The sequence below is a fragment of the Centroberyx gerrardi genome, chromosome 12 (genome assembly GCF_048128805.1).
Source record: "Centroberyx gerrardi isolate f3 chromosome 12, fCenGer3.hap1.cur.20231027, whole genome shotgun sequence".
NCBI classification, from domain to species: Eukaryota; Metazoa; Chordata; class Actinopteri; order Beryciformes; family Berycidae; genus Centroberyx; species Centroberyx gerrardi.
Genome location: NC_136008.1, coordinates 25,480,465 through 25,496,112, shown reverse-complemented (window position 1 = coordinate 25,496,112; position 15,648 = coordinate 25,480,465). Strand labels below are relative to the sequence as shown.

The window sequence follows — 15,648 nt, the reverse complement described above, 5'->3', positions numbered from 1 at the left end:
GAATGTTGTTTTCATTTAAAAAGTTGTTAATTTGGTTAGAAACCACTTTTTCAAGTACCTTACTTAAAAAAGGAAGGTTTGATATGGGCCTGTAGTTACTCAGTCCCCACAGTCCAAATGTTCAATTTCTTCAACAGAGGTTTCACAACAGTGGTTTTAAAGGCATCAGGAAAAACCCCAGTCTCAAGTGATGTATTAATGATTTTCAGAGCAGAGTTTGAAACACTATTGAAAACCCTCTTAAAAAAATGTAGTGGGGACAGGGTCAAGAGAGCAGGTGGAAGATTTACTCTCTATTACAATCTTATTAAGTTCTGCAACAGAAATACTAGAAAATGCCCTCATGGATGTTTGACTTTTACAAGGTTGGTTATTGAAATTACCAGCACCTGAAGCGATACTAGCCCTGATAGTTGTGATTTTGTTTTTAAAAAAAGTTAGCAAATTCCTCACATTTTGCATCAGAGGCTTGGCTTAAAATGTCATTGACAGTATAGACTTGGTGAGTTGTATAGACATTTACAACTTACTGACATCTCTCCTCAAATAAAAGTGAAAAAAAAAATGTCTCACCTCTCAGTGCTGTTAACCAGATAATTGCTGGTGGTGTTCATCTTGAATCACACTATATTGAGATACAAGACCAAATCAAACAGGTGCTCTACTGCGCACCCAGTTGGAATGTGCCCTCTACCCGACTAACTCGCTTTTTACTGCCTTGGTGTGACAACTGAACTTTGAATGCACTAAGCTTCGGCAACACTCCCATACCCTAACCACACCATTAGCCAAAGCACTAGCACCCTCATGGGTGGGCTGAGGGCTTAGATATGTTAGATCTATGGTTAGACACTTCCTGAAACTCTATTGCTTTTACTTGTTTCAGCCGAGAGCCTATGCTTGTGGGTAGGTGTGTAACCAACCACAAGTCCACATCTGCAAGCTTTGGAGCCATGCAAGCTGACTCTGACCAGGCCTGCAGGCACACGAGCACACAGCTGGTGGCTTGCACGGAGCTTTGTTTGTGTTGTCTGTGTTTATCACTTGGAGAGAGAAGAAGAAGTGACAGTGAAGTGACAGTGAAGTGCCAATGCCAATGTGTAGGGGTAAGCTCTGCCTAATGCCTGAGACCTTTCCTGAGGTCTGGCTAGCTCACAGATCTCCACATCTTTCATGCATTTAGATTCAGTCAGCAATTGAGTTCTAGTTCAAGTTTAAAAAGGCATAATATGTATATCTAAAAACGACTACACCTATGTTATATATTTTTTTGAGTTGTGTACTTTATCCCAAATGTTTCCAACAATGTTCAAACCCAGAGAAATCCGTAATTTTATTCAAGGTAATGGTGCGTTTCATTTGGTCGCTTGTCAGTGGTGTCATATCCCCTTTACCCCCTAACTTCCGGGGAAACACGGGAAACACCAGGTGATACGTCAAAGAGTGAGGAAGGAAGTCGGCGAACTAGGTAGCCACTCTATTGTTTTTATTGCTCACCCGTGATGGATCACAATTATTCATTCCCGTTTGCTGCGCGTTCTGTCGCCAAAGCTGTCCTCGTAAAAAAAAAACTCCCATGATCCCACGCTACTTCACGACATCAAACTACGTCTTTTGTTATTGTTTTGATTGAGAGACCCCTAGTGGCAGAAATGACATACTGTGCGTTTAAGTGCAAGTTTGTTTATTTATACAGCCCGTCTTCACAGAGAAGACTTCAGAGAATGAGCCTTACTAGATCTAACTGATCAACAGTCAACCAGAGAACAGAATGATATAGGACAAACATCAGGAAGAGCAAGATACACAAAAACAGATTATAGCAAGACATAACATGCAGCTAAACTTTAAAAACAAGGAAGCGAGAGCATATCACTCGGTTTTAGCTACATTGCACTGGCTCCCAGTGTCCTTTAGAATTGATTTTAAAGTCATTTTACTTGTATACAAAGCTCTTAATGGCTTAGGACCGGCCTACATTACAGAATCCCTGCTGTTCTATATTCCATCAAGAGCCCTCAGAGCAGAGCTTTACCCTGTATGATTCTCATCCATCTGTGGATGGTGAGGTTTTTGACCAAGAGGACAATCTATGATTCTTGTCTGCCTTAAGGCCCATTCACACTTAAGAGCAACTGTCACCACTTTTCTGATTTTTAGGGCAACTGGCCCACTTCAATTGACACCACCTATTTCAATCCCCAAGACACACACACAGAGACAGGGTAAGCTTAGTACAATTTATTTATTAACATTTAATTAGGAAATTAAAACACACAGACATAGGTGGGTTGCCCTGCTCTTCCCCGTAACCTTAGTGTCAGCCCACACTCCTCAGTAGCCTGTGCAACTATGACAACCGATGCCAAAGATAACACTAGTAGGCCTACTTTAATTCACTCCATGCCAGTGTACACCGCAATTCAGCAAACCCCAAAAACGTATATCCTCCTCCACACTACATGCATAAAATCAAGCTAAATCATTTAACACCATTTGTTTAAGAGATAAAGCACATCACACGACTTTCAGGCTTCGATAAATTATCTTGGATGGGGCTACCATATTGGGGCCCACCAGCTATTAACAGGTAAGTAAAACAGGGGCCCACAGCTACAGACCGGACAACAGAAAGAAATAGAGAAAGGTAAAAATTCCAATTTGGTCGGCGCTGTACTGGCCCAATAAGAACATTAAAACAATCCCTTTTTAGAGTCTCTCCGATGCCTCCAGCACCGCTTACCGACCCCAGAGCCGTTGCGCAGACGGTCGACGCCTTCTTCCTCGTGCTCCAGCGGGAAGAGGACAGGAAGCCTGCGGCCGTACAAAGCTTCCGTCCCTCTGCTTGGTTGGTTGCGTGCGTTGCCTCCCCGCCAGCCCAGGGGTTCAGACTCGTAGTAGGCTGTGTCTTGGCGAAGCGGCGATTTTTCGGCTCCAGCTTTGTCGGTGGACTAGCGTGCGGAGGATCTAAGGCCGTTGCTTCCAGCCTCTTGCCCGACCACCTCTCTTTTTCAGCGTCCCTTCCTCTTCTGCTCCTCCTGCTCATTCCTCCCCCCACAGGTGCGCCCGATCAGCCTAATTGGGATCAGGAAACAAAGCACGGGACACAACCAGGATAATCTCCTCCCCCCTACCCCCAGTCTGTCCATAATACAGTCTTTCCCCGCCCCACAATCTTTTCAACCCCACATTGAATTGGCTGTATAAATGCAGAGTTCAAACATAATACATAGGGGGTGTTAATACACTTCTGACCCGCGACACGAGAACTATAAAGATAACTATAAACTATAACGATATCTTGTTGCTCAAACATTCACACTACAACGATATCGGCGCCGAATATTCAGAGAAAAACAGGTTTAATTAGTTATTATTAATCAGTTGATTACTTTTTATATAGAAATCTCTTTCAAGTGTTATTTATATTTGTGGTAATATTATCATTGCTATACAATCCCTTTACAAAGAAAACAGACTGTGTGTGAGAGAGAAAGGGAGAATGGGTGTGTATGTGTGTGACAGAGAGAGAATTTAGATTTATATTAGAGTTTTTGAAAATGTATGAATGCCTTGTTGTATGTTATATGTAGGCCATACTTAATATTTCTTTGTGTGTGCCCCTAAATTTCTTTGTGTGCTACTAACTTTTTCAACTTAGTAGCACATGTGCTTTTTGGGAGAAAGGTTAGCATAGAGCCCTGCTTCACTGACAAGGCAAATGACTGCCTGACACACCAGATGATGTGTGTTGCATAGATGAAGTATCTTTTCATCATCTCTATGTCTGCTTGTATTTAAACAAAACGTTCTATGGGCACAGCCACAGGAAGTCTATTTAAAATGAGTGCTAATGACCAACAGTGTGTGGCATCTGTGCAAATGCAGGTATGCAAACACGTAGCACATACACACACACACACACACACACACACACACACACACACAGCACGTACACAGACACATACACACATAATCACACATGCATTCACACTCCCTTCCACAGGACAGCAGGTCTTATCTCACAAGTCAAAGCAGTAAAAGAGGTTGGTGCTATTTTTTCAACAGGCTACTGGAGACACATGTTGTTACCTCCCGGTCATATTAAAAACGTAGGACAATAGCGCATTTGCAGTCAGGTTGGCCAAGAGATTATGGTATTTTCTTAGCATCATGCTAGCAAAAGTTAGCGAGTTAACTAGCTTCCAAGTCAGTAAACAGCCTTACCGCCAATCCCAAGAGCTGTTCCGATCCAGACCTTTTCAACATTTTTAGAGGCGATGGTCTTTGTCAAACTGCGCCAGGTTCCTCTGGACTTCTGTCATCAGTTCCTCAGGAAGGAATGCCATCTGAATTCTCCCACCCCGTCCTTTGTAGAACTTTAGTTTAATAGGTTGAAAATGTTTTATCGTTGTCTCTACCGCCAGAAAAATCGCTCTGAGATGGAACCAAGAATATAGTTATAGTTGTCGTTTTGGATGTTTTTATAGTTACAGTTGTAGTGTGAACACAGACATTCTATTTACTTAGAACGATTGAAATCTTTTTATTGTTATATTTATAGTTATCGTTCTAGATGTGAATGGGCCTTAAGGCAGTGAGATCTGATGTAAATATCAGATCAAGAGTAGAATCAGGAAGGACAGGGGAAAAGAAAATTAAAGAAAAACATATGGGTTCACTCACAATGTGCATCTAAAAGTGGGAGTATTTGTTGTGTTCTTTTATCTTTCTATTTTACTTGATTTGATTCTTTTAATGCAATGCATTTTGCTTGTTCTTTTATATGAATTGTATATTTTTATCTGTCTTTTATCTGCCCTCTATTGATGTAAAGCACTTTGAGCTACATGTTGTGTATGAAAGGTGCTATACAAATAAAAAAGAGAGAACAGCCTACCTATGTAGAAAAGGTAGGCTGTTATGAGTTCTAGGTCCAGAAGACCCAACTGATCTGTCCTGTTCTCTCCCTGTCCCTTTTACCTGGCCTGATAATCAGGTAGATTGCTACAGTTTGGCCACGTTGGTGACAAGGATTCTGCTCTGCTCTGCACAAATTAGGTCAAACAGTTAGAAGCTGCTGGGATGTTTGACTAAAATGGTTTCATGATCTCATGTTCTTGCACTGCAGCGCACTGCAGAGTGTGGGTGCTCTACATGTCACATTTTCTGTGGTGTAAAGGGAGGGTACCGGTGGAAGATACAGTGGCTTACAACCCAGCACACTGGGCCTTCAGTGCAGGGCTCTACAGTGTGACAATTTGCTCGCATATGTGATTACAAATATGCAAATTGGAAAAAGTGTCTCCTTGCACGGGTGTGAATTGTGGTACCACCATACAACAATGCTCATAGTTCTTTGAGGAAGCTGTGTTGTTTTGCGTCATGGCTTTTAGGCATGCTAAAAACTCTCTGCATGCAACGCTTCGCTCAATGCGCCAGTCTTAACTCAGCTATCAATGCAATCGCCAAGGTCGGCGGCGATATTGAACACTTTGCTGCTTTGCTTTGCTTGAGTCAGTCTGTGCTGCTGAAATGAAATCGATTAGCCTTTATTTTGTGAAAAATAACATTAGCAACGTTCTGATCAGAACACCACAGAGTCCAACGATGTCGTCATGGAGGACGAAGATGTGATGGAGGCAGTGAAGTTGTCATTAGCGTTATCGTTAGCGTAACGTGTGTATGTGTGTGTGTGACAGAGAGAGAATAAATTGTTTAAAATAATTCTGGAAAATCTGAAAAATAGTTCATTAATCAGTTGATTACTTTTTATATAGAAATCTCTTTCAAGTGTTATTTATATTTGTGGTAATATTATCATTGCTATACAAACCATTTTGTGGGGCAGCCTTAGACTTGTGTGCATAGCTTCAATCCCTTTACAAAGAAAACAGAGTGTGTGAGAGAAAGAGAGAGAGGGAGAATGGGTGTGTATGTGTGTGACAGAGAGAGAATTTAGATATATATTAGCATTTTTTAAAATGTATGAATGAATGCCTTGCTGTTGTATGTTATATGTATACTTAATACCGTTTTTATTGTGTAAAAACGAAATTTCTTTGTGTGTGCCCCTAAATTTCTTTGTGTGCTACTAACTTTTTCAACTTAGTAGCACATGTGCTCTTTGGGAGAAAGATTAGCATAGAGCCCTGCTTCATTGACAAGGCAAATGACTGCCTGACACACCAGATGATGTGTGTTGCATAGATGAAGTATCTTTTTTTTTTTTTTAAATCATTTCTATGTCTGCTTGTATTTAAACAAAACGTTCTGTGGGCACAGCCACAGGAAGTCTTTTTAAAATGAGTGCTAATGACAAACAGTTTGTGGCATCTGTGCAAATGCAGGTATGCAAACACGTAGCACACACACACACACACACACACAGCATGTGCACAGACACACATACACACATAACCACACAAGCATTCACACTCCCTTCCACAGGACAGCAGGTCTTATCTCACAAGTCAAAGCAGTAAGAGGTTGGTGCTATTTTCCAGTTAAGCTGAACCAAGCAAAAGTGGCCTTTATTTTCATGTGCAAGAACAAGAACAAGTTTATTGAAGTTTATGCAAAAAAAGAAAAAAACAAACATTCTAATATAATACAGTCATTTTCATTACACCTATGCTTTGAGTCTCACATTTTCAGAATGAATCATTCCGCTCTTTCTGTACCACAGAATTCACTGAAGCAGCGCCTATTTTACAGCTCTTTTAAGTACCAATCACACTCATGACAACACACACACACACACACACACACACACACTGCAGTCTTCGAGCCTGTGAATTACAATACATCTAAGACCACACTACCACGCATTAGCAAGATAACTGAGTGTATAAAGCCTTAATAGTCTGATTTGACAGGTGTGTTGGAAGTCTCTTTCTCTGTGTCTCGGGCATCCCCTCTGCACAGGTGCTTCCAGCATGGGTATCTAGACAGCGCCTTGCCCAGTGACCTCCTGAACTTCTCCCCTACAAACGCATAGATGACCGGATTGGCGCAGCAGTGAGCCAGCGCAATGGTCTCAGCCACACTCAGTGCGGAGGCTATCAAATTTGCAGTCTCGCAGTTGTTCATGATCTCAAACATCTGCAGCGTCTCAAGGAAAACGATGACATTGTAAGGCACCCAGCACACAACGAACACACACACTATGGTGAATATCAGCTTCATGGCTCTGTCCTTCTTTGAGTTCCTGGACCTGTGCAGCACGACGAGGATTTTCACGTAGCAGAAGGCCATAATCGGAAGGCAGAGGAAAAGCCCCACCGCGTTCTCGCTGAAGTTCCGCAACATCTTCCACAACCGCGCCGTGTCCTCTGGGTACTCCTGCTGGCATTTCATCTCGTTGTCCTCTATCACCATTTTGGCGAACACCACCGGAGGGATCGTCATGATGACGGACACGACCCAGATGGCGATGCTGGCCGCAGTTCCGTAGCGGAGCGTCCGGGCTCGCATGGCTGCCACGGCGTGAACGATGGCCAGGTAGCGGTCCACGCTCATCAGGGTCACGAACAAGGTCCCGCTGTAGAGCCCCAGCTGTTTAGAAGAGAGGGAAGCACAGGAGATGGCATGAGCTGACACTTGTCCAACTTTAAGGCTCATTATATCATTCATGCATCATTCATACAGACAGTTGGTAAACACAATAGAATCACCTGAAGACAGCTGCCATTACTAGAGGAAACTCCCATTCTCTTCTGTTTTGTATGGAGTGTTCCCCATGACAAAAAATGCAAATCATGTTTCAGTACCCAATGTCTCACAGATATAATCGCACCTTCCATTTCTCTGTTTTCGGGTGAAAATCTTGTATCTCGGAACTAAAAAACAGCCTCGATTTCAGCTTAACTACCATGCATTTTTTAGTTTATCCAATGGGTTGTGAAAGCATTTTAATAAGACCAAGGGTTGTATCATTTTCTTATCTCATAGAGGAGCATGGAATAAGTGAAGTTAAAACATGAAAATCAGCAAAATTGGAGTCAGCAGGTTTTCACTTGACAGTGACGCTTTACTGCGACATTTAATTTCCGCTCTCCTTTCAGATATGGTGTTTTCATCAAGGTGTGAACTGTGAATGCCATGCACACCCTAAGTGGCCCATGGATAGTTGGTGCGGAAATTAAATGTCACAGCAAATGTAAGGAGGAGTGCTAAAGTTTCTTATTGTTAATAATCTGCAACTTGGGGGCGCCCCGGTGGATCACTGAGTAGAGCGCGTACCATAAGGCTCAGTCCTTCCCGCAGCGACCCGGGTTCGAATCTAGCCCGCGGTCATTGGCTGCATGTCCTCCCCTCGCTCTCTCTACCATACCTTACTGTCTCTGTCAAATAAAGCATAAAAAATGCCAAAAAAAAATCTGCACCTTTTTGGGTGCGTGTTCTATTTTTTGATATATATTCTGAAGCATGACCAATTACTCTCCTCACTCTATTTTACCTGATAGACACCTGTCATCACTTGGCATGGAACTGGTCCATTAAACCCCTGGTGGTTGTGGGAGTTGTAGGCCCAGAGGGGCAGGGACAGAACCAGTATGAGGTCAGACAGGGCCAGGTTGAGGAGGCAGACGTCCGTCATACTCCTCAGTTTTATGTACCGGATGAGAACCCAGAGAACGGTGGCGTTGCCTAGAGCAATGGAAAAAAGCAAAATACTTACACTTTGTATTCATGCTCACATGTGAGTTATTTGGTAAAATGAAACAAATTGAGGTTCTATTTATACAGGGAAATTTGTGGCACTGATCTGACGTTCTCATGACTGTTTAAGCAGAGTAAAGTATCTTTTTCCCTGTTTTTTTTTAAAGACAGCCATAAGTAGATCTGATCTGCACTTATTCTATTTCTTTTGCTCACTCTTACATGATTGCTCTACAGTCCCATGAATATTATAAGGCCATTAAAGCCCTGAACTTACACAAGTTACACAACTTCTTATTATTTTTGGTGATATAGAAATTGCTTCTTCTCTTGTTGCCCTGATCGTAAATCACTGTAAATAAGAGCATCAGCTAAATGCCTAAATTGTAAAATGCAAATGTAATGTGTAAATAAGGTGTTTCTCAGTAAGATGTAGGCCTTTTCAGACATACCTAGCAGGCCAAGGCCGAACAGCAGGTAGAGCAGAACCGGCAAGACCACGGATCCATCGGACAGAACCGAATCAGAGTCTTGATTGCAGTAATAATCATACTCATACTCGATCGTTGTTGCGTTCATACTGCTGCGTGACAGGGGAGTGGGAGAATCTGGTGGGAACGGTGAAGGATCATTTTGGTTAAATGCAGTTCATTTCCTTTTCGGTTCTTCGGTCTTTTATCTTAATCTGATGGTGAGCGAATCCTGCCTTCGTGTGCTGAGATGTATTTGTCAAAAGGCATTCTTTGGCAGGCTTTGTTGAGATAGGACTTTCACTCAAAACATGACCTTTTCTTCAATTGGCAGAGATGAAAGATATGCCTCTCACTTTTTCTTATGATTTCTACACCATCTTGATCATCGAACCCTAAGAGGCTGCATAATTGACATGAAACATCTTGTAGAGCCAGTGACTGAAAACAAGACAGAACAAATCATTTGAAACTCCTAGCATCTAGTCAGTGGGAATTAACCTAATTAACATACTTGAAGGGGTCAATACAACGAAAACACTGAGATTTTACTGGAAGGACTTCCATGCCCTTTAAGATGACATTTTAAGACAGACACTTTTGTCTATCATTCAGTGAGTCATATCTAAAAAGCTTTTCTAAAAATCAGAAATTTCTAGAAACAGCCACCAATTTTCCTAAACCCGCCGTACTTCAAACCTAAAACAATTCTTCAAATCTGAAAAATAACTTTTGGTGGTTGATGATAACTTTACACTATAGATTGCTCCCTCCCGAATGTACTGTAAATTCAGAGATACAGGCCGCACATCTCCAATAGCCATCACCACTTAAGTCTAGATGCAGATTTAGAGCTAGTCTATGAATATCACAATATCTAAACTTCCTCTTATCCTGACCATAATCAAACTTGTTTAAACCACATCTCTAACTCTTTCTGTCACGCAAACGCACACATACTATCACACACACCACCTGCTGCGACACTCGTGCCGACCCCCACTTCCTGTGGCTGGCAGTGTTTACACACACAGCATACTACAAAGTGTCTATGTGCACATGGGGCGGGGGCGAGAGGAACAGGTCTGGTTAATAGCAGGTTAAAAGTGGATATAAAAAGTGAAATGCACTTACCAGTTTCTCTGCCACAATCACTGCTCCTTCAGTTGTATGCTCTTGCTTTGGGTAACGTGCTCAGAATGCATGGCTCACTTTTTGTGTCAAATCATCTCGCAGAGCTCATTTCTGGTAAAGTGAACTCTGGGTTCTGCTCTTTCCTCCACATTGTGTTTGACTCGGAGAGAGGTGTCAATGTGGTTTTCTGAGAAACGTCCCTTTATGTGTCGATGTGTGGCAAGGAAGGAGTAGGGGGTGATGATGGAAGTGTTGTACTGAGCAGCAATTCTTTTTTTTTCTTTGTTCTTTTTTAAACCTGGAAAAAAAATCCATTCTCAAAAGTGCACGCACTTTTTAAACTAACATACACTATGATACTAATTCATGAAGACACATGATTTTGATTTCCCTTTTCATATTTCAATGCTTGTGCAGGCTTTAAATGCAACGTAAGTGGGAACTGAATGTTGAAAAGTGGCACAGAAGAGTATTATATTGAAATCGACAACAAACAAAAAAAATGTAATATGCTGATGTTTAAGGAAATCTGAAGCTAGATTTTCTTCAACCAAGTTTTGCAAAACCAGGCAGTGCTCTTGATAACGGAACAAACCCATTGTCCCTCAGATTTATGGCACAATATCATAATAGCAACAATAAATGTGCTGCCTAACTAATTATATGTCAGGCTTGGGGCATTCTCACAATTACCTTTACTTTTTACTATATCAGTTTAGATGAATCTTTCTTTGTTGAACCAACATTAGTTAGATACTAGATGAGATGAGATGAGATGAGATGAGATGAAACTTTAATGATCCCCTTGGGGAAATTGGAGCGTTGCAGCAAATAGGAGGAGGTTATATAAACATCAGCAACAGACAGTTTCAACACTAGAACATATGAAGTATAAATGTATGGTTAAAAGTATGGAAAAGTACTGATTACAGCATTAAGAGTGTGTGCAAAACAGCATCAGTAGTGGCAGCAGAACCACTGAATGTATTCAGTACAAAATAAGAGAAAAATGATATACAGAAAAAGATATATATGCAATATATAACAAATGAGAGCCATATAAAGAAAAATAAAAAAGGAATATGAAGAAAAAAACAATATAGCCTATAAACAATGTGAAAAATTACAGCATATATACTGTACATGATGAGCAAACATGTGCTTGTAACCATGACATATGATGACATTTTGACTGTGAAAACAGTGCTGCATAGCCTTGGGTCATGTTTACCTCTGTAGCTTTGACTCATCAATAAGCATCTGGGGAAAAAGGGTTTTCCACAGTTATGGAGAATAACAAAAATCGCCATGACAATCAAAAGCATTTTGCTATTTACAATTTAATGCATGGTGAAAAGAAAATACAAAGCAAAATTTAAAAAAAAAGTTACATTTCATGGGCAAAGAAAAAATCTGTGTGTGTGTGTGTGTGTATGGCCATATGGACACACTGTATCTGCAAAAACAAATATTCCATACCATAACTGTCCATTCTGCTGTCTATTTATCAAGTTGCAGGCTCCGCAAAACAAATGTGTGAAAAAGGAAGTGCAAAAGTTTTAAAGGCTTTAGACACACATAAACAATCTTTGTGGTTATCCTGTTAAGGTTTCAGTCAAGGCCGCTACCTTCAATGTCAAAACCAAGCAAGGGACATGCATTGCAAAGGCATTTAGAAAATATCCGCACCTGAGTTCATAAACCGTATGTAGAGGAGTTTATCAAGGACCAATCTATTCACAATCTATTCTTTGAGAACAGACTTGCCCAAATCTGTCACTTTACGGTAAAAAAAAAAACATGAAATGAAAAGGTCCCATCTAAAGGTCATGACATGTGGGCAGCATTTGGAGGGGACACACTGCGGATAAGCATCACTGTCATTAGCAGAATTACTCAAAACATCGTCGCAGTAGAATGGCCTTAAAGCATCCTACATCTACCAGCCGGCTACATGATGTGAGTGGAGGTGACGTCAGAGGACCTGGACGTAATGGAGCTTTTCCTGTATGAGCTTTCTGACATTTCTCTGGGCAAGCGAGGGAAACACCAAGGCACCCACTTCTTGAGCAGCCTCAACACGCGCCGCATGAACTTCTGGCCCACGAAGGCGTATATGATGGGGTTCAGGCAGCAGTGGCTGTATGCAATGGCCTCAGTCACTTGTATGGACAGGCTCACGCTCGCCATCACGTCGCAATCGGCATCCATCACATTTCGGGATTGCAGGAAGCGCAGGAGGAGGGTTATGTTATAGGGGGTCCAGAAGAAGAAGAAGACGGCCACGATTATGACGATGAGCTTGACGACGCGGTGCTTCTTGGCGCTCCTCATGTTCACCAGGGTGGGCATGATCCTGGAGTAGCAAACGATCATCACCAGCAAGGGAATCACGAGACCCAAGATGTTTGTCGCGAAGAGGTCAAACTCCTCCCAGATATCGCTGTCTGGGTAGAAATCGCAGCTGATCGCGGAAGACTCGTTTTGCGTCTGTGTGAAGACCAGCGTCGGCAGGGAGATGCACATGCTCAGCGTCCACACGCACGCGGTCAGAGCGATGCCCATCCGCAGCGTGCGATGCCGCGCCACCGTGTGGGCGTGCATGATGACCGCGTAGCGGTCCAGCGTCATGACGACCATGAAGAAGGTGCTGCTGAAGAATCCCAGCACGTGGACACCGGAGACGAGGCGGCACGCGAAGTTGCCGAAGATCCAGTCGGCGGCGGCGGCGTAGTGGGAGTAGAAGGGCAGTGAGAGGACGAAGAGGAGGTCGGCGAGGGCCAGGTTGAGCAGGCACATGTCCGTCAGGTTGGTCTGGTTGCGGTGCTTCACCAGAACACACACCACCAGGCCATTACCTTGGAAGCAAAACAGAATCTCAATCCCTGATGTGGTACAAATCTCTACAAACTCACATCTCTTTCTGCCAACTAGTCATATCCACCTCTTGTCTGTATCTTATCCATCAGAGGATTACCTTTTATTGTGACACACACACACACACACACACACATACACACACACACACACACACACACACACACACACACACAGGGGTGGGGGTAATACTGGTCCACACCAGGGTCAGTTCCTGTAGGTGTTGCACTTTCAGAATGGTTCTTATTTGGACATTTATATCATGATCAATGGACAATTGTGCTGCAGTTGTAATTGTTATTCAACTATTCTCAGCCTTATGCTCAGTGTGCGCACACACACACACACACACACACCTACCGATGAAGCCAAGGATGAAAACCAAACTGTAGAGAGTGGGCAGGAACACCGTGCCAAAGTCCCTGACGTTGCCGTTGTTGCATGGGGCAAAATCTTCACCGCCATCTGTATAATAGTCGTCATATATAGTTCTATTTGCCCCATCTGCAAAGAGAGGATTTTTTTAATTCAAATTATGTTCATGTGTTGAATCATGCTCTCAAGGCCAACATTTAAGAATTTCAGATTGAATTCCTTTACATTAGGGTTTAATAAGTCAAAATGGTCAGCTTGCCTGCACTGACAAACAAATGCTGCTGTATTTGAAGGCCTGTTACCATGTATCTCATCTGTCTTATTGGCAGATGGTATTGTCACTGTGTTGTCCCCTAGTGTAAATCCACATGTAAATGCTCACTGAAACAGTAAACTGATAGTGAGGCTCGTTCTGACACCTGCTGGCTCGCACACGTAATCACTGACTAGCTGGAAGTGTGTCTCTGCGCTATCAGTCATATCAACACATAAACATATGCATGTTTGTACGTGTACACATGCACATACACACACACACACATACAGGAAAAATTATAATATTGGTAAACATTCAAATTCATCAGGATAACCACCCAATACTACCCATTTCTTCATTTCAGCATTTTTTTTTTTTTGTAAAATGACTTCAGACTTTACAGCATTGTTGAAGAGAAGCAATCCAAATGCAATAATGCAGTAGGTAAATGAGGAAAAAAATTAAATAAATCTAGCACTGTACTGTATTTAGGCTTGAGCATCACTGACCGACACGCAAATATTACTTCAGCAATTCTGTGAAACACTATAGATTGTCAAAAATGGTTGTAGTTGCTGTAAATGACACTCGCCTGACATGGTGATATTTTCCATTTTCCCTGTCCAGTTATCAGTGCCTCCGGTCCAGCCTGTTCTCCTCTCTGTCCTTAGGTGCCTACTGGCGAGATGTCCTCAGCTGTGCAATGATGAAGTGGCTGTCTAAAACTGAGCATTCCCCTAATTGGCAGAGGCACACAAGTGCTGATGTTGCTTCCTGTACGTCCCTTTACTGTCACTGTGAGATTATTATCATGAGACCACAGTTCACACATTGTTTAAACAGCCAAAAATAGACAAGAGAACCAACTGTCCCAAAACATATGGTTACATAACGGCTTGACATGACTGCTGATTTTACGTGAAGGCCACGCAATATTTTTTTGTCCAAAATGTTTGTTCAGAGATTTTTGAATTTATTGGCAGTTGCAAGCATTGGAGCAAGTGACTCAGAGTTAGCACATGCAGCCGAAGCTTTCCAAGTGGTGTCTGCATGATTATACTGCCACAGTCTTTACGGTAACTTGTGTGTGTGAGTGAGTGTGGGGGGTTCTGTTGAAATAAAATAGGCCTTTGTAGCTACGTTTGCTGGAACTCTGCATTTCAACACTATTTTTTAACTAGTTTTTCTTTTGAATGTGTTTAACATCTCATTTTACTGTTCTTGTTCCTGTTTTATGGCTTTTGGAAAGCACTTTACTGCTTATTTTAGATAAGTTTTATATAAATAAAGTTTCCTCTTCTTCCTCTTGTATTATTATGATTATTATTATTATTATTAATATTATTATTATTATTATTATTATTATTATTAGTAGTAGTAGTATTACAATACACTACAAAACCAAACCCCTTCATTTTATCCCTGAAATGTAATTAATTAATTAATTTCTCCATTACATAAACATTAATTATCCATTAAAAATAACATAGCTTTTAAAAAGTAAGGGTTAGTATCATGGGTTTTTAAAGGATATATTAATGGGTGGATTCATTTTTTCATGCCTTCTGTGCATGTTTTACAGAGTTATTAATGGTAAAGTTCCTCTCTCACTGATTTTTTCCATTATATTCTAAAGTAACAGAAACAGTCAAAAATGAAGGTTTTTTTTTAAGGGGATTTCTCCTCTATGAATAACTCCCTTAACTTATTTTAAGTGGATTTTGCATGAATCAAGGTAAAGGTAAGGTTGTTTTAAAGGATGATTCTGCCCATCTGCTCACCACTCTTGCAGCATGCAGCAGCTGTTCATGCAGCAGCCTGCAGTGGTCGTTGAGTGACCTCTGCTGGTGGATCATGATCTTAGTTGTGCAA

At 41.7% G+C, this 15,648-nt stretch overlaps 2 protein-coding genes across 2 annotated transcripts; both read right to left on the bottom strand.

Moving 5' to 3' along the window:
- Window positions 1-6,538: 6,538 nt before the first annotated feature.
- Window positions 6,539-9,420, bottom strand: LOC139913308 (C-C chemokine receptor type 8). The gene is made up of 3 exons (XM_071901281.2): window positions 9,117-9,420; window positions 8,462-8,652; window positions 6,539-7,557 (listed from the first exon to the last, which is right to left on the bottom strand). The coding sequence occupies exons 1-3, from the start codon at window positions 9,241-9,243 to the stop codon at window positions 6,859-6,861; spliced, it is 1,017 nt and encodes a 338-aa protein (XP_071757382.2). The 5' UTR covers window positions 9,244-9,420; the 3' UTR covers window positions 6,539-6,858.
- A 1,659-nt stretch (window positions 9,421-11,079) lies between these two features.
- Window positions 11,080-13,733, bottom strand: LOC139913306 (C-C chemokine receptor type 3-like). Its single transcript, XM_071901279.2, has 2 exons — window positions 13,506-13,733; window positions 11,080-13,126 (listed from the first exon to the last, which is right to left on the bottom strand). Exon 2 carries the CDS (start codon window positions 13,065-13,067, stop codon window positions 12,219-12,221), a length of 849 nt encoding a protein of 282 aa, XP_071757380.2. The 5' UTR covers window positions 13,068-13,126; window positions 13,506-13,733; the 3' UTR covers window positions 11,080-12,218.
- Between the last annotated feature and the right edge of the window lie 1,915 nt (window positions 13,734-15,648).

What these genes read in the sequence shown, in the direction of transcription:
- LOC139913306 (XM_071901279.2), bottom strand. Translation starts at nt 13,067, where the DNA reads ATGTGCCTGCTCAACCTGGCCCTCGCCGACCTCCTCTTCGTCCTCTCA.
- LOC139913308 (XM_071901281.2), bottom strand. Translation starts at nt 9,243, where the DNA reads ATGAACGCAACAACGATCGAGTATGAGTATGATTATTACTGCAATCAA. An exon ending in GTTCGGCCTTGGCCTGCTAG is followed by an intron (nt 8,653 to 9,116) that starts GTATGTCTGAAA and finishes CCATTGCTCTAG; the next exon opens with GCAACGCCACCGTTCTCTGG. An exon ending in TGATGACAGGTGTCTATCAG is followed by an intron (nt 7,558 to 8,461) that starts GTAAAATAGAGT and finishes TCTTCTAAACAG; the next exon opens with CTGGGGCTCTACAGCGGGAC.